The 19,253-nt window shown below is 49.5% G+C and overlaps 2 protein-coding genes across 2 annotated transcripts in view; one reads left to right on the forward strand and one right to left on the reverse strand.

Annotated features, from left to right (window-relative positions):
• The window catches only part of CCM2 (CCM2 scaffold protein), a 247,433-nt gene that overhangs the window by 183,145 nt on the left and 45,035 nt on the right, over positions 1–19,253 (reverse strand). The window lies entirely within an intron of this gene.
• The window catches only part of PTPN23 (protein tyrosine phosphatase non-receptor type 23), a 45,147-nt gene continuing 37,718 nt past the window's right edge, over positions 11,825–19,253 (forward strand). The window contains 1 exon segment of the mRNA XM_063122176.1: positions 11,825–11,955. Within this exon segment, the coding sequence (XP_062978246.1) occupies positions 11,872–11,955 (84 nt within the window). The 5' untranslated portion in view covers positions 11,825–11,871.

Below are 19,253 nucleotides of genomic sequence, written 5' to 3' on the forward strand. Positions count from 1 at the left end.
GATGCTGAGCTCTGGCGAGGCGCTCCGGAGGCGGAGAAGAAAGGGTCCTGCACCTGCGCTTCCCAGGGTCCGACTGCAGACGGGGATCGGGGTCCCGGCGGAGGGAGGGAGGGGGGGGCGATGTGGCAGCCGAAGCTCTGCCCGGATTTTCCCTCCTCCTTCGGAAGAGCCGCCCTGTCTGACAGCGGCGTCTGATGGGGATGCAGCAATGAGATGCGAGAGAGAGGGGAGGGGGAGGGGAGGGGGAGGGGCGGCCCCAGCGCCGGGGATGCTCAGCGCCCAGACAGACGCAGCCGGGGAGGCCGGGAAGCCGCCGCGTCTCATTCCTCCCTCCTTTCGCTCCATCACAGCGGGCCCCAACCTGGCGCCCTCCGGATGTGTTGGACTACAACGCCCAGAATCCCCCATCGGGGCTCTTCTTATAATCCTAGATTGGGATCCCGGGGGCTGATGATTCCCTAGTGCTGCGCTAATAGAGCCGCTTGCCCCAACCCGGCGCCCTCCGGATGTGTTGGACTACAATGCCCAGAATCCCCCATCGGGGCTCTTCTTATGATCCTAGATTGGGATCCCGGGGGCTGGTGATTCCCTAGTGCTGCCAACCAGCTGTTGACCAGGGACCCACAAGCAGGACACAAGTGCAACAGCACCCTCCCACCCATGTTCCCCAGCAACTGGTGCACACAGGCCTACTGCCTCAGATAATGGATCTAGCCCTTCTGGGGTCCGAAACTGGCTTTCTGAGGTTTCCCAGAGAGCTGCACACCTTTTCCCTGCCCACCCCACCCCACCGCCCACCAGCCATCAATCACTGAGTGGTATCACAGCTTCTGTGCAGTTCCCACCCACCCCCATTCTGAAAGGACAAAATTCTCAAGAGGCCCACTTGCTGGCGGTGACAGTGTGAAGATGAAAGAGAGCTTTAGCTATTGGGCGGTATAGAAATGCAATCAATCAATAAATAAATGTTGGTGTCTTTGGCCCCGCCCCTTTTCATTTAGCCCCACCCACCACTGGAATGCAACACACACATACACACACACACACACACACACACACACACACACACACCCCGGCTCTCCGAAATGGAATCTGGCCCTTGGGCTGAAAGAAGTTCAACACCTCTGATATACTCTGTGTATCTCTTTGTACAAGGTGCAGGACGTAAGGGTCGTGCCCTTCCCAGCAACTGAAATCCAGAGGAATGCTCCCCCTGATCTTGGATGTAGCAACATATTGTGGCCATAAGGACTAGAATCATAGAATAGTAGGGTTGGAAGGGTCCTGTAAGGCCATCTAGTCCAACCCCCCGCTCAATGCAGGGATCCATCTTAAAGCATCCCTGACAAGTGGTTGTCCAGCTGCCTCTTGAAGGCCTCTAGTGTGGGAGAGCCCACAACCTCCCTAGGTAACTGATTCCATTGTCATACTGCTCTAACAGTCAGGACGTTTTTCCTGATGTCCAGCTGGAATCTGGCTTCCTTTAACTTGAGCCCGTTATTCCGTGTCCTGCACTCTGGGAGGATCGAGAAGAGATCCCGGCCCTCCTCTGTGTGACAACCTTTCAAGTCTTTGAAGAGTGCTCTCATGTCTCCCTTCCATCTTCTCTTCTCCAGGCTAAGCATGCCCAATTCTTCCAGTTTCTCTTCATAGCGCTTTGTTTCCAGGCCCCTGACCATCCTGGTTGCCCTCCTCTGAACCCCCTCCAGCTTGTCTGCAACCTTCTTCAAGTATGCTGCCCCAGAACTGGACGCAATACTAAAGGTGACTAGTAACCCTTGGAAGCCTTCTTCTCCATGAATTTTCCTCACTGCCCTTCTTGGTGGCCGTCAACACATCATCTGGTGGCAACCCATCCCATCATTTATTTCCCTCCAGATGTGTGGTGCTGCAACTCCCATCACCCCCAGCCATCAGGGTGCTGGTTGTGGATGATGGGAGTTGTAGTGCAACACAACTGGAGGGTGCCAACTTGGGGAAGGCTGTATTATATGCTTTATGGTGAAATACAAATCTATCTATATAACAGCTGGGATTGTTTCGCTTGGAAAAAAGAAGGCTAAGGGCAGAAGTCTACAAAATAACAGAAGTCTACAAAATGATGCCTGGTGTGGAGAATGTGGATCAGGAGACATCTCTCTCTCTCTCTCTCTCTCTCTCTCTCTCTCTTTCATAATACTAGAGCCCAATGGGGTCATACCCCAGGAAGCTGACTGGTGGGAGATTCAGGACAGATAAAAGGAAGGACTTCTTCATACAGCACAGAATTAAACTGTGAAATTTAAATTAATGCAAGATGACTGTTCTGAAGGCCACCAATTTGGATGGCTTTAAAAGGGGGTTGGACCGATTCCTGGAGGAGGAGACTATCCATGGCTACTAGCCCTGGTGACTGTGTTCTACCTCCAGTAGCAGAGGCAGTAAGCCTGTGTGCGCCAGTTGCTGGGGAACATGGGTAGGAGGGTGCTGTTGCACCATGTCCTGGTTTGTTTGTTTGTTACATTTATATACCGCCCCACAGCCGAAGCTCTCTGGGCGGTTTACAAAAGTTAAAAAACAGTAAACATTAAAAATATACAAAATTTAAAAACATAAAAACAACAGTATCCATTTAAAAACAACAGTTCTGGGGGTCCGTTAAAAACAATCTTGGCATTGTTAAATGGTGTTAAATGCCTGGGAGAAGAGGAAAGTCTTGACCTGGCGCCGAAAAGATTACAGTGTTGGCCCCAGACGAGCCTCATCATTCCACAGTCGGGGGGGGGGGCACCACCGAAAAGGCCCTCTGCCTTGTTGCCATTCTCCGAGCTTCCCTCAAAGTAGGCACTTGGAGGAGGACCTTAGATGTTGAGCGCAGTATACGGGCAGGTCCATGTCGGGAGAGGCGTTCCATCAGGTATTGTGGTCCCAAGCCATGTAGGGCTTTATAGGTTAAAACCAGCACCTTGAATTGGGCTCGGAAACGTATCAGCAGCCAATGCAAGAGGGCCAGAATTTGTGTTATATGTTCGAACCTCCTTGTTCAAGTTACCAATCTGGCTGCTGTATTTTGCACAAGCTGCAGCTTCCGGACCGTCTTCAAAGGCTGCCCCATGTAGAGGGCATTGCAGTAATCTAATTTGGAGGTTACCAGAGTATGGACAACTGAAGCTAGGTTATCCCTGTCCAGACAGGGGCTTAGCTGGGCCACGAACCGGAGTTGGTAGAAAGCACTCTATGCCACCGAGGCCACCTGAGCCTCAAGTGACAGAGATGGTTCTATGAGAACCCCCAAACTACGAACCTACTCCTTCAGGGGGAGTGCAACCCCATCCAGAACCGGTTGAACACCCACCAGGAACCATCCACCAGCAGCATCTCAGTCTTGTCTGGATTGAGCTTCAGTTTATTAGCCCTCCTCCAGTCCATTGTCGCAGCCAGGCACCGGCTCAGCACATCCACAGCCACACCTGATGAGGATGAAAAGGAGCAGTAGAGCTGCGTGTCGTCAGCGTACTGATGACAGCGCACGCCAAAGCTCCGGATGACCGCACCCAACGGTTTCATGTACATGTTAAACAGCATGGGGGATTGTGGTTTTCCTGGGGGCAGCTGGTTGACCACAGAGTGAACAGAGTGCTGGACTAGATAGACCCTTGGTCTGACCCGACATCAGAGCTCTTCTGATGTTCTGATCTATCAGACAACCCACCACCCCACCTTGGCAGGACTATTGACAGTCACGTTAAGCTTGGGTGAAAAATTACCTGTGAAGGTAAGATCCGGAGGGCCACAGTTCAGCCCTCCCCAACCTGGTGCATTCCAGATGTGTTGGACTACAACACATCTGGGGGCGACAGGTTGGGGAGGCCATTCTAGAAGGATCAGCAGCAGGGAGCTGATATTTGAAGGTAATTAGTATTTGGTGTTTGTGTGGGGGGGGTACCATCTGCCTTAAAAATAGGATCTCGCCTTCTGCTTGCTATTTCTGCTATTTCGGTTGCATCTTTGTCAGTGCAGAGAAGAAAGCGAAGGAAAGGCGCTGGCTGCACAAACAAGGAAACAAACTTGTTTTTAAAAAACATATCTCCAAAAGGAGACACTTTGGAGTTGGTTGCATAATAGTGTGTGGGCTGGCCATGGGAGGGGGGATAATTGCACTGCAGAAAATAGAGGGATCACGAAACAGAGAGCCACAACAGCTGCACTCCAGCCCATCAAGGCAGTGATGAATCGGACTCAAAGAGTGCTTATCAACGGAACCTTCTCAAACTGGGGAGAGGCAACGAGTGGGGTGCCGCAGGGCTCAGTCCTGGGCCCAGTGCTCTTCAACACTTTTATTAATGATTTGGACGAGGAGGTGCAGGGAACGCTGATCAAATTTGCAGATGACACCAAATTGGGTGGGATAGCTAATACCCTGGAAGACAGAAACAAACTTCAAAGTGATCTTGATAGGCTGGAGTGCTGGGCTGAAAACAACAGGATGAAATTTAATAGGGATAAAGGCCAAGTTCTACACCTAGGAAATAGAAACCAAAGGCACAGTTACAAGATGGGGGATACTTGGCTCAGCAATACTACAAGCGAGAAGGATCTTGGAATTGTTGTAGATCACAAGCTGAGTAGGAGCCAACAGTGTGATGTGGCTGCAAAAAAAGCAAATGCTATTTTGGGCTGCATTAATAGAAGTGTAGCTCCCAAATAGCGTGAGGGAGTGGTTCCCTTCTATTCGGCCCTGGTTAGGCCTCATCTTCTGTATTGTGTCCAGTTCTGGGTACCACATTTCAAGAAGGGGGTAGACTTGATGGCCTTTTAGGCCCCATCCAACTCTACTATTCTATGATTCTATGAAGGATGCAGACAAGCTGGAGCTTGTTCAGAGGAGGGCAACGAGGAAACAAAGCCCTATAGAGAGAGACTGAAGCAACTGGGCATGTTTAGCCTGGAGAAGAGAAGATTGAGGGGAGACTTGAAAGGTTGTCACACAGAGGAGGACCAGGATCTCTTCTCGATCCTCCCAGAGTGCAGGACACGGAATAATGGGCTCAAGTGACAGGAAGCCAGATTCTGGCTGGACATCAGGGAAAACTTCCAGACTGTTAGAGCAGTACGACAATGGAACCAGTTACCTAGGGAGGTTGTGGCATTCAAGAGGCAGCTGGACATCTGTCAGGGATGCTTTAAGGTGGATTCCTGCATTGAGTGGGGGGTTGGACTCAATGACCTTTTAGGCCCCTTCCAACTCTACTATTCTATGATTCTATGAATGATGCTACCATGAAAAAGGGCAAAGAGGATCCTGGGGTGTAGCAAGAAGAGGGAAAGAGAAGCACAGAATCTCACAGTGCTAGAAGGGGGCAACCAAAGTCATCTAGTCCAGCCAATATAAGAATGTGGTGTGTGTTTTTTAATGTTCTCTATTCTCATTTTTGGCCTTCCCTAACCTCATGCCTCCTGGACAGTGATGCAGTGGTTGATTTTGAAGGGGGGGGTCATCATAGCAATCCCCATAGAGGATCCAAACAATGCAGGCTGTGGTGTTAATTCATATCGACAAACCCGTTTTCATCTCCTCCAGGAGCAGGGCTTTGGCAAAGTTAGTGGGTCAATGCAAGACCAAGCCAGTGGCAAAGAGCACCTTTTATTAGCTTAGGCTGATATGCCAACTGTGCCCTTATCTGGACAGAGATAGCCTAGCTACAGTTATCCATGCTCTGAAAACTTCTCGTTTGGATTACTGCAATGCGTTATACGTGGGGCTGCCTTTGAAAACGGTCTGGAAACTTCAGCTGGTACAAAACAAGGCACCCTGTTTAATAACAGGGACTGGCCGGCGAGACCCTAAGCGAACCTCCTTAGGGAGCTCATTCCACAGTCAGGGTGCCACAGCAGAGAAGGCCCTCCTCCTGGTAGCCACCTGCCTCACTTCCTTTGGCAGGGGCTCGCGGAGAAGGACCCCTGAGGATGACCTTAGGGTCCAGGCAGGTACATAAGGGAGGAGGCGTTCCTTCAGATAACCTGGCCCCAAGCCGTTTAGGGCTTTGAATGTTAATACCAGCACTTTGAATCAGGCCCGGTCCTGGCCTGGCAGCCAATGAAGCTGGAAAAGGACTGGCGTGATGTGGTCTCGTCGGCCAGTCCCTGTTAGTAAACGGGCTGCCCTGTTTTGTACCAGCTGAAGTTTCCGGACCATTTTCAAAGGCAGCCCCAAGTATAACGCATTGCAGCAATCCAAATGAGAGGTTATCAGAGCACGGATCACTGTAGCTAGGCTATCTCTGTCCAGAGAAGGGCGCAGTTGGTATATCAGCCTAAGCTGATAAAAGGTGCTCTTTGCCACTGAGTTCACCTGTGCCTGCAGTGACAGTTCTGGATCCAAGAGCACCCCCAAACTATGGACCCGATCCTTTAGGGAGAGGGCAACCCCGTCCAGGACAGGGCAAACACCATACTGCACAAAATGCTTCACAACAGGGAAGAATATATTGTTTGCTGGGGAAATTTGTTCCACCACCTCCTGCTACCATGAAGATAGCAGTGAAGCTCAGAGGGTACAGGGAATTTGGGGGACCAGTGGCAGATGAGGGAGAGCAAAAAGGGAGAGCAAATTCTCAGGATGCAAAAGTCAGTTTATTTCAAAGCCTGACGCCTTTCGGCCTGAATTCCTTCAAAGGCCTTCTGTAACATAATTTTTAAAAAAGATTTTATTTAATTACATTTATGGGACAACACGTAACCTGTTTTGCACCTTGGACAACTCCTTTGGAGTTCTGACTGAAACCTGGAGAGGATTCACTGCCCCACTGACATCGGAGCCACCAGCCACCACTGTTCCCTGCTATTAAGAAGTGTGGGTGCCGAGTTCCTCTGAGCCATCGTTCCACTTACATCATTGACTTTGGATGTGTTGAACTGCCAATAGCCATGCTGGCTGGGGACGATGGGTGTTGCTATTCAAAACATCTGGATGGCACCAAGTTGGGGAAGGTTGCTCTAGCTAATTTCTCTAATTTCTCTGCATCTCTAGTAGGAGTGTGCACAGACCCCCACGATCCGCTTCTCTTCCAGATTCACAACTTCCGGATTGGGTCCGCTCTGCTCCGATCCAATCCGCCTATAGTCCGGTCCGGTTCGCTGCGAAGCTCCAGATCCGGATCGGAGCTCCGCTTCCCCCCCCCCCCCCCAGACTTGCATTGAAATCCAAAAAAGCCTACAACTTTTTTTCTGTTAACGTTAAAAACCTCAAACTCGGCACCATAATAGCTTATCCATGTATACACATGCATGCCAAGCCTCAAGCAAATCCAAGCATCCACTGATTTTCGGGGAATTTTTGAAAATCGGACACCCCATCTAGGGATACACGGGGCCCATCGGCATAATTTCAAAAGCCCTTGAGCAAGTGAACCATTCAGGGCTCTGGCAAGGCTGACCTGCCCTTCAACCGGCAGCCCACTGGGTGGGGAGGAAAAGGGAGAGGGGGAGAGGGGGAAGAGAGAATGTGGGCCCCCCAAAGCAAGAGACAGAGTATGAGACTGAATGGGGGGCTAGACTGGAGTGACCCTATGGAAATTTCATTGTTGATGTTCCTACTGCTGTACATCTGTAATCAAGGTGCAAATATAGCATGTGCCACGGATTGACAGTAGCACCTAGGGTGACCATATGAAAAGGAGGACAAGACTCCGGTATCTTTAACAGTTGCATAGAAAAGGGAATTTCAGCAGGTGTCCTTTGTATGCATGTCACACCTGGTGAAATTCCCTCTTCATCACACCAGTTAAAGCTGCAGGTGCCCTGCCCTCTTTTAAATCTGGTCACAATATAGCTGCAGTATAGCTCCTGCAGCTTTAACTGTTGTGATGAAGAGGAAATTTCACCAGGTGCTGCATGCATACAAATGACACCTGCTGAAATTCCCTTTTCTATGCAACTGTTAAAGATACAGGAGCCCTTTCCTCCTTTTCATATGGTCACCCTAGCACCAGAGGCCAGATGTCTGCTGCCAACCCCCTGCTCAGTACTGGAATCCACCCTAAAGCATCCCTGACAGATGGCTGTCCAGCTGCCTCTTGAAGGCCTCTAGTGTGGGAGAGACCACAACCTCCCTTGGTCATGGGTTCCACTGTTATACCGCTCTAACAGTCAGGAAGTTTTTCCTGATGTCCAGCCGGAATCTGGCTTCCTGTAACTTGAGCCTGTTATTCCGTGTCCTGTGTTCTGGGATATCAGTCCTCCCCAACTGGAGCCCTCCAGAGACTACAACTTCCATCAGCCCCAGCCTGCTCCAATCCATCTGGAGACCACCCAGTTGGAGAATGCTTCTCTCTCTCTCTCTAGCCCTTTAGTTCCACCTCCTGGTCATGACAGCTCATTGCAGTGCTCTCAGTGCCATACTTTGAATAATGAAACAGACTTCATATCAATATAATGGTTATTCCAGTTCTGTAGCACCTTTCAACTTGCTCGTGCCTCATTTGATGTGATCGGGGTGCAGAGGTTCAGGGCCCTGCTCAATAGAACGGGCAGGAGCCCCCCCCAGCCCCTGAAAGCATCAGGGCTCTCTCCTCATGTGGATGGAAAGGAAAAAGTTTTATTTCAGGAAGCCTTCCTTGATTGACCAGCCACAGATTTTACTGGTGTTCTGTTCGTTTGTTTTTAAATAACCCATCTTTAATATGGCGTTTTATTCTTTTATCTTCTTGTCTTTTATTGTTCACCACTCCGGAATCTGTTTAGATGTGGTGAGGTATATGTTGTAAAGAAAGAAATAATAAAATAAAATACACACATTACTATCCGAAGCAGGGCCCGAGAGCCGGATTCCATTACGGAGAAGTTTCTTGGGGCTACGGTCTATTGGTGGGCAGGGCTAACAGCAAAAGGGGCGTGGCAAAAATTAAAAACATGCCCTATTTTAGTTTAACGCTCTCGCTGTCGGTAACTTAGCCTTATCAGAGGCATTTCAGCCTTTTCAAATGGGTGGTGGCGGCGGCAGCAGGCAAATGCACAAAAACTTGGAACCCGCCAAAAGATTTTCACTTGGTGAAAGAGATGTGGCTCCCTGGGGAATCCTAGAGTGCTGGATTAGGACCCAAAGTGGTCTGGATGGGTCCCAGGGCCTTGGGTTCTGCACGCTTGATCTAAAGAGCGCCCCCTCCAAGACCAGAGCCTAAAATTGCCTGGCTGCAGCAAGATGGGAACACCTTGGGAGGGCCCTCCATTTTGCTACCCCACTGGATGTGTGGGTATCCTCATGGGTGGATGCAGTAATGGGGTTTGGGGCAGGAGAGATGCAACCCCTTGCCAGTGTGTAGAACAGGCATTGGTGCACGACAGGCCTGATCCTCCCGTGCTCATAGAATCATAGAATCATAGAATAGCAGAGCTGGAAGGGGCCTACAAGGCCATCGAGTCCAACCCCCTGCTCAAGGCAGGGATCCACCCTAAAGCATCCCTGATGGATGGTTGTCCAGCTGCCTCTTGAAGGCCTTTAGTGTGGGAGAGCCCACGATGTCCCTAGGTCACTGGTTCCATTGTCGTACTGCTCTAACAGTCAGGAAGTTTTTCCTGATGTCCAGCTGGAATCTGGCTTCCTTTAACTTGAGCCCGGTATTCCATGTCCTGCACTCTGGAAGGATCGAGAAGAGATCATGACAAGGTCCCTGTTCTTGCTCAGCAACCCAGAGAAGAAGCAAAAAATCCCCAGGGACGAAGGAGGGGGGGGGTGCTCAGCCACAATAGAGATGATGCTGATGAAGCACTAGTGGTGTGTGCAATACTTTATGTCCCTGCCCCGAGGAACATACAATCTAAAAATCCAACTCTGAGAGATGACAAAGGAAGAAGAGGCAACAGCGAACAGGAGAAGAGCATGCATCAGGGCACTCATACCTATTGATTTAGTTACAAATCACAGCAGGCTGGAAGTAGCCCAGCTGCAGCTCTCCAGGTATTCTGGATAACAACTCCCATCATCCCCGACCATTGCCCATGTTGGTGGGGGCATATGGGAGTTGTAGTCCAAAACATCTGGAGGACATCAGGTGGCCCAGGGCAGCGATAGGCTACGGTGACTGGGGTAGTGCCAAAGTTTTCACAGGGGTGGGTGGGGAAGGCGATTTTGAATAGGGATTTGAAGGTGTCCAGTTCTGGGAGGCAGTTTCGGGCTGACGGGGCAGCAAAGGAGAAAGGCCGGAGCGGGAGAGCAGAGGAGTGATGAACACAGGCAGGGGAGGTGATCAGTTTGGGCACCTGAGTGCTGGATGGGGGGGGGGGGGGCTTGAACCTCTTCCAGCCAGAGGCCTGAATAGAATTTCAGAGAAGTTCTCAGGGGCTTCAGTCCAGTGGTGGTCCAGGAATGAAGGCAAAAGCCCCCCCCCCCCCCCAATTCCAAAAAAGCCCAATATATTTTCACTTCGAGCTCTTATGGCCGGTAACAAAGCCCTAGGAGAGGCTTGTCAACCTTTTAGGATGTGGAAAATGCTGCTCAAGTTGTAGGGTGACCCTATGAAAAGGAGGACAGGACTCCTGTACCTTTAACAGTTGCATAGAAAAGGGAATTTCAGCAGGTGTCCTTTGTATATATGGAGAACCTGGTGAAATTCCCTCTTCATCACAACAGTTAAAGCTGCAGGAGCTATACTAGAGTGACCAGATTTAAAAGAGGGCAGGGCACCTGCAACTTTAACTGTGGTGATGAAGAGGGAATTTCACCAGGTTCTCCATATATAGACAGAGCCTTTTCGGTGGTGGCCCCCAGACTCTGGAATGATCTCCCTGACGAGTCGTGCCTGGCACCAACACTGCTATCTTTCCGGCGCCAGGTTAAGTCTTTCCTCTTTGCCCAGGAATATGGCAGCACATCTTAATCACCCACGTTTAGTTTTTTAACGGTTTTTAATGCTTTATGTGTGTATGTTCTGTGTTTTAAATTTTAAAAATTTGTATACTTGTTTTTATCTCAATTTTAGAATTTCTGTAAACCGCCCAGAGAGTCCTGGCTATGGGAGCGGTATATAAGTGCAATAAATAAATAAATATATACAAATGACACCTGCTGAAATTCCCTTTTCTATGCAACTGTTAAATAGTGTGACCCTATGAAAAGGAGGACTGGGCTCCTGTATCTTTAACAGTTATTATTATTATTATTATTATTTATTTATATAGCACCATCAATGTACATGGTGCTGTACAGATTACACAGTAAATAGCAAGACCCTGCCGCATAGGCTTACAATCTAATAAATTTGTATATATGGGGAACCCAGTGAAATTTCCTCTTCATCACCACAGTTAAAGCTGCAGGAGCCCTGCCCTCTTTTAAATCTGGTCACGCTAGTAAAGCTCCTGCACTTTTACTGTTGTGCTGAAAAGGGAATTTCACCAGGTTCTCCATATATACAAATGACACCTGCTGAAATTCCCTTTTCTATGCAACTGTTAAAGGTACAGGAGCCCTGTCCTCCTTTCCATAGGGTCACCCTAAATTTCACCAGGTGCTGAAGGCATGCAAAGGAAACCCCCACTATTAAAGATGCCGGCGTCCCCGCCCCTCCTTTTTATCTGGTCACACCCGAATTACATCTAGGAGCGGTAATAAACGAGCAAAACACGAACGCGCGACGCCTCTTTCTCCTTGCCCGGAAGTCGGGCGAGCTCCAAGCGCAGGGAACTACGTTTCCCAGCAGGCCGCGCGGCGCCGCGGCTTCCGGCGGGCGAGTGGGCGGGGCGCGGCCAGGTCAGCGGGGCCTCCCTCCCTCCCTCCGCCCCTCAGGTTCGGCAGGACTCGGTTCGGGTTCGGCTGCGCCCGGAGGGGCCTGGTGGCGTCGCCGCTGAGGGGCCTGGGCGTCTGAGGCGAGAGAGCGGCGGCGGGCGGCGGGCGAGATGGAGGCCGTGCCCCGCATGCCCATGATCTGGCTGGACCTCAAGGAGGCCGGAGAGTTCGGCTTCCACCAGGCCGTCAAGAAGGTGAGGGACTTTCCTGCCCCCGCTTTTTTTAAGAGGGGGGAGGGGGAGTTATCTGAGGGGGAGGGGCTTGTTTTTCTCGGGGGGGGGGGCAAAGACGCCGAGAGTTTTTTTGTGGGGGGGGCAGTAACTTGAGGAGAGGGGCAGGATTTTAGGGGGGGTGGGGAGCAGCCCTGAGGGACAAGCTGTGGGGGGGGGCAAGATTAGGGGGTTTTGTTTAAAGGAATGTGGGGCACAACTGTCGTAAGGGCCGTGTGTGTGTGTGTGTGTGTGTGTGTGTCTGTGGGGGGGGGTCCGTATTGGGGCTCTTTGAGGAAGATGTCTGGGGGGGCGCAGATAGAGGGATATTGGGGCTCAGGAAGTGTTAGGGGCAGTGATGGGTCGGAGATTTACCCGGCAGTTGGTGACTCAGTTGGGGTAGGGGGGGGGGGTTAGGGCCCTCCAAATTTATTTATTTATTTATTTATTTAGAATATTTATATACCGCTCCCCACTGAAAAATTTCGGAGGGGTGTACAAGGTAAAATGGAGGAAAAAAAATGGTTTGGCCTACAACTCCCATCAGCCAGTATAGCCGGCGGTGAGGGATGGTGGGAGTTGTAGCCCAACGCATCTGGAAGGCCACACGTAGCCCACCATTGGGCAAGGCCACCCTTCCCCAACCTAGTGCCCTGTAGATATGCCAGACTACAGCTTCTGTCATCCCCCCAGTCAGCATGGCCAACCGGCTGTGGGTGATGGGAGCTGGAGTCCAGCAGATTTGGTGGCACCAGGTTGGGGGAGGTTGGGCTGGCTTGCACAGAGTGGGGCAAAGGGATTGGGAGTGGGGGGTGGGGGGTGGGTGACTGGGAATTGATGGTCATGATTTCAGCCTTAAGAAGACACGCCCTATCAGGAACCTTGGCGTGACAGGCAGGAACCTTGGCCTGACAGGCAGGCCTATCAGGAACCTTGGCGTGACAGGCAGGCCTATCAGGAACCTTGGCATGACAGGCAGGAACCTTGGCCTGACAGGAAGGCCTATCAGGAACCTTGGCCTGACAGGCAGGCCTATCAGGAACCTTGGCCTGACAGGAAGGCCTATCCATGCACCTGATTTTGAGGCCAACACAGAGGATCACACCCTTGTGCTTCCTGGTCGAAGGGAATCACTGTTGCATTCTATATCACAGACACACGGTTTTCTGGGGGATCCACTCCTATACATGTTCCTTTTGTGAGGGCTCCTCTCTTCCTTTCCTATGGCTTGTCTAATGGGGCTTGACCTATGACCTTGGCATGAAAGGGTGGAAAACACCTCTCTCTTCACTATTGTTAGGACAACAAGGCAGTTAAAGGGTGCTGAGGCGGTGGATCTCAAACTATTCTGTGGGTGCCTCCCCCATTCTTTGGGGAGACAATGAAGTTCTGGAGTGGTCCTGAGTCAGGTAGGGCCTTCCTCTCTCCACTAGCCAAGACACAGGGTTGGGTGGAATTGAGAACGTAAGAAGAGCTCTGCTGGGTGAGGTCAAAGGCCCATCTAGTCTAGCATTCGGTTCCCACAGTGACCAACCAGATGCACCAATGGGAGGCCCACAAGCAGGACATGAGTGCGATAACTTTCTCACTGTTCTTCCCCAGTGACTGTTTCCAGAGGTAGTATATCACCATAATGACTCCTAGCCATTGCTAGTCTTACCTTCCATGAATTTGTCTAATCCCATTTTAAAGTTGTCCATGTCGGTGGCCATCACCACATCTTGTGGTAGCCAGTTCCATAGTTTCACTATGCACTGTCTGTCCTGGATGACTCCAGATTCCATAGTCCTGAGAGACGGAGGAAAGTGTCTCCTGGTCCTCTTTCTCTGCACCATGAATCATTTCCTCACTTTCTCTATACCAGATCATGTCCCCACCCCCGTTCCTTGCCTTTCCCCCCCTAAACTTGGAAGCCTCCATATGTTGTAAGATTTCCTCATGGAGGAGGTTGAAAATATTTTTATCCTACTCCTCAACCCAAAAGGCTTCCAGGGCAGCTTATACGCAATCAGTAAAACAAGTCCACCCCCTGCCCACAGATTTACAATGTAACAAGGCACAGCACACAAGGAAAAAGGAAGGGGTGGGAAGAGGGGAAAATAATTCTCAAATAAATCCTAAACAGCAGCTGGCTGAGCTGAAGGAGATGAGAGGGAGGCTCAGTTCAGGCAACACATTAGTCAATGCAGTGTGAATTTTTAGGGGGCACTCCACGCACAACATGTTTTAACTCCCTCGTTGTGGGACTGTGGGCTACTGTGGAGTTGAGCAAAATCCATTGCGATTGATTGACAGTTCCTCCACCCTCTTGCTTCCCCTGGTCCTCCTGCTGGTATCCCATCAGCCATTGCTGAAAAAATATTAATCCCTGGGCTCTCCTAGAGCGGCACTCGCTCCTTTCGCCACTCTTCCCAGGGAACTCTGCAGCCAGTGGGAAAAATCAACTAAATGCAATGGAAAGCTCCACAGAGCCCTTCACACAACACGCAACACAACGGTTGTGCAGGAACTCTCCTCTGCATAGCGTAGATATTCTGCGTGGAATGTTTTCCAAAAGAACTCCACACAGTGTGGAGTTTTCCCACCAGACAGCACATTTCTCAACGGTGGTATAAAAACTCCACCGTGGAGTTCTAAAACCAACATTGAGTGTTGTGTTAACTGAGCTGGAGTGTAGCACATTGGAGCGGGTTGGGTTGCTCTATCATCTTACCTGGTTTGGGAGAAGCTGTAGCTTTCTTCTGCTTCACCATGTGTTGCTTTTAGGAGTGATTAGGCATGTTGTTCTGTGTTCCTATGTAATACCAATGTTGAATGAGTTCCCTAATCCACAGGTGTTTGCACACAGTAGCACATGGCATGTGCATGATTATGTGTATGCTCTGTTGTGGAACAGGTAGTTGGTGCAAGGTAGATTAAGTTAGGAGGAGAGCTGAAACGCAAGTCATGCTGGGTTAAAGGGTAGCTGACCTACAGGAAGCATTGGTCTCTGCTTCTTCAATGTTGATGTTGATCAGTGAAGAAGATTCTTGAGAAAGGTGGGTCAAGGGATCCGGAGAGGTGCTCAAGAACAGTGTGGAGGAACTGGAAGCCTTGTCAGGATCATGAAGGGGTAGTTTGTGAGGCATTGCAGGGGGATGCCTGAAAGCTAAGGAGGTGGTGTGGGTGTGTGGCAGGCCTTTAGCCCTGACGCACAACCTTAAGGCTGCTGACTCAACTCCTTTAATTTGAAAGCTGTCTGCCCCCAAGAAATGAGATATCATACCTTTGTGTTCAGTCTCCTCCTTGTCTTTTACAGCTACCTGGATCCAAATTATATTTAGGATCATAGAGTTGGAAGGGGCCATTTAGGCCATCAAATCCAACCCTCTGTACACTGCAAGAATCCAGTTTAAAGCCTCCCTGACAGACGGCTGTGTATTCTCTGCCTGGAGAAGAGAAGATTGAGGGGAGACATGAGAGCACTCTTCAAATACTTAAGAGGTTGTCACACACAGGAGGGCCAGGATCTCTTCTCGATCCTCCCAGAGTGCAGGACACGGAATAACGGGCTCAAGTTACAGGAAGCCAGATTCCAGCTGGACATCAGGAAAAACTTCCTGACTGTTAGAGCAGTACGACAATGGAACCAGTTACCTAGGGAGGTTGTGGGCTGTCCCACCCTAGAGGCCTTCAAGAGGCAGCTGGACAACCCTCTGTCAGGGATGCTTTAAGGTGGACTCCTGCATTGAGCAAGGGGTTGGACTCGATGGCCTTGTAGGCCCCTTCCAACTCTGCTATTCTATGATCCTATGAATACCACCAGAGAGGGAGAGCCCACCACCTCCCTAGGCTGTCGGTTCCATTATCTAATTGCTCTGATCATTAGGATTTTACTGATGTTCAACTGAAATCTGCCTTCTTGTAACTTGAGCCCATTGTTTCATATCATACAGTCTTGGATGACAGTGAACAAGTTGTGGCCGTCTTCTGTGTGGCAGCCCTGTAGGTATTTGAAAAGCTCTCTCATATCCCTCCCCGCCCATCCTCCGTCTTCTCTTCCCAAGGCTGAACATGCTCAGTTCCTTCCATCTTTTTCTTGCAGGGCTTAGTTTCTACTCGCCTGATCACCTTTGCTGCCCTTCTCCAAATCTGTTCCACTTTAAGTGTGGTATCCAGAACCACACTCTGCTAGGAGAGTATTAAAGTGTAAGCCTATGCGGCAGGGTTTTCCTATTTTATTGTTTTACTCTGTACAGCACCATGTACACTGATGGTGCTATATAAATAATAATAATAATAGGATGATTCCTTCTCGTGATTTAGAAACGATACTTGTACTGACGTAACCTAAAATGGCATTAGCCCTTTTTTGTAGCCATTTTGTTTCAGGTATGCTTACCTTCCCAGTCCTGGTTAATAAGGTAGGGTTATGCTGATGTTCTCCTCTACCATCCTTTGCAGATTGGTCCTTTACAAACTGTAGGTCAGCCTTTTCTAGCCTAGTGCTCTCCAGAGTTTTTGGACTTCAACTCCCAGGATTCCCAACCGTTGCTCATGCTGGTTGGAGCTGATGGGGTACATGGATGGGAGGGTGCTGTTGCACCGTGTCCTGGCTTTGATGGTCCCTGGTCGTTGCTTGGTGGGCCACTGTGTGAACAGAGTGCTGGACTAGAAGGACCCCTGGTCTGATCCAGCCTCAGGGCTCTTCTGATGTTCTTGTGTTCTTATCTGGAGGGCACCAGGTGGGGGAAGGCTGCCATAGCTGATGTGTTTATTATTTATTATTATTATTATTTATTTATATAGCACCATCAATGTACATGGTGCTGTACAGAGTAAAACAGTAAATAGCAAGACCCTGCCGCATAGGCTTACAATCTAATAAAATCATAGTAAAACAATAAGGAGGGGAAGAGAATGCAAACAGGTACAGGGTAGGGTAAGCAGGCACAGGGTAGGGAAAAACTAACAGTAGAAAGTAACAGTAGAAGTCTGCACAACATCAAGTTTTAAAAGCTTTAGGAAAAAGAAAAGTTTTTAGTTGAGCTTTAAAAGCTGTGGTTGAACTTGTAGTTCTCAAATGTTCTGGAAGAGTGTTCCAGGCGTAAGGGAAAGAGATGCCCATTAAATGATCCAACTCCCTCCTATGGCATTGAAGCTGCAGATGGAAGAGGTTTTTAAAAGAAACCCACCAGCGGTTCTCCGTTTCCGACAGAAAGGCTTTTAACAAGTGCTCTTTCCCTGTATCTACACTTATCCCATTATTTCATCTTCTCTCCTGGTCTTTACAAGTTCAGAATGGCTTGACGCTCCTGTGGCTGTGATGGTTTCAAGAGAGAGTCTTGGAAAGTGTATTCTTATTAGCGGAAATGTTGCATACAAGATACCGGATAGGGGAATTTTACTGTCTTTGGTAAGTGGTATTGCTCACGGGGAGTATTGTCTCCAATTCTAGTCTTCACATTTTAGGGAAGCAAGCAGAGCATTTGGAGGACAGTGGTAAAGTTGGGAAATGGCTAGGAATTCCTGGTATAGATCAGAGATGATGGGATTTGGAGTCATAGAATCCTAGACTAGTAGAGTTGGAAGGAGGGGCCTACAAGGCCATCGAGTCCAACCCCCTGCTCAGTGCAGGAATCCACCTTAAAGCATCCCTGACAGGTGGCTGTCCCACTCTGTTCAGTGGGGCTTACGCCCCAGGTAAGTGTACATAGGGTTGTTGTGTTGGTGTTTATGCAGCGCTTCTTGAGTGTTCAAAGCTCATCAAATACACTATCTCAGCGAAGGATGCTCCTTATTTCACTGTTGTTCCCTTTCACATGCGTGCTCTGGAATAAATTCCACACTTTTCCTCTACAAGGAGTTTCTTCATGCCGGCCTTCCACTTGTTGAGCAAATAGAATTGGGAGTGCTGAATAAGGAGGAGGACTTAGCCTGGGACAAGTTGCACGAAAGAGGCACTCTCAGCCTGCCCCAAAGGCACTTGCCCTTTCCTTTGAGATATAGGCTGCTTCTGGCAGCATTGGCCCAAGATAGCGGTCTCCTCTCCTACCTTTCAGGCTGCTCCCAGCGTCTTTTGGTGTGTCCAAAAGCAATTCCCTCTTAATAAATACTCAGGGAGATTCTTGGATTTTCCTGGATGCCTATGAACACTAGGAGCAGCTCCTGAGAGATGACCTGAGGGCATACCGTACGGACGTAAACCGATTATTATTGATTTATTCAAAGCATTTTTATGCTGCTCTTCAGCGGAAAAGGCTCCTGGAGCAGCTTACGTTAAGCCAATGACCACCAAGACAGACTGTAAGCTTGTGAGCAGGGACTAAGAGACAAGATGCAAAAGGAGAAATGGTTGAGGAGGGAAGAGGAAAATGAGCAAATCCAGGCATCAGTTTAAAGTTATACAAAGCTTGTATCAAGGCCAGCTTGCATGGAGTCAGGAAAGGGACAGGAAGAGCTAGATGCAGCAGAGCTGATGGCGGGCTCTTGCGTCCCACCTCTTCCTCCACTGCAGCCTGATGGAGTAGTTGCTGGTAGTGGAGGGAGAGGAGGGCATTGCAGCTCTTTAAGGATGGGTTTGGGGTCTCTCAGAATCCTCACCCCCTACAATTCCCAGGACTCTGTGGGGAAAGGTGGAACAGTTGACAGATGCTTGAGATCATATTACGCCAGTCCTTTTTACAACTTCATTGGCTGCCAGTCCAGGTCCAGGCCCGATTCAAAGTGCTGGTATTGACATTTAAAGCCCTAAATGGTTTGGGGCCAGGTTATTTGAAGGAACGCCTCCTCCCATGTGTACCTGCTCGGACCTTAAGATCATCTACAGGGGCCCTTCTCCATGAGCCCCTGCCAAAGGAAGTGAGGCAGGTGGCTACTAGGAGGAGGGCTTTCCCCGCTGTGGCACCCCGGTTGTGGAATGAGCTCCCCAGAGAGGTCCGCCTGGCGCCTACACTGTACTTCTTTCGTCGCCAGCTGAAGACCTTTTTATTCTCCCAGTATTTTAACACTTAATTTTAACTTAAATTTAAATTTTACTGTTTTAACTCTGTATTTTAATTTTATATCAACTTTGCTGCGTGGTTTTTATTCTGGTTGTGCTTTTTATATTGTATTGTGTATTTGTGCTTTTAACCTGTTGGTTGTCTTACTATGTTTTTAATTTTTGTGAACCGCCCAGAGAGCTTCGGCTATTGGGCGGTATAGAAATGTAATAAATAAATAAATAAATCACAGAATCATGGAATAGTAGAGTTGGAAGGGGCCTACAAGGCCATCGAGTCCAACCCCCTGCTCAATGCAGG

Source organism: Elgaria multicarinata, chromosome 1 (genome assembly GCF_023053635.1).
Source record: "Elgaria multicarinata webbii isolate HBS135686 ecotype San Diego chromosome 1, rElgMul1.1.pri, whole genome shotgun sequence".
NCBI classification, from domain to species: Eukaryota; Metazoa; Chordata; class Lepidosauria; order Squamata; family Anguidae; genus Elgaria; species Elgaria multicarinata.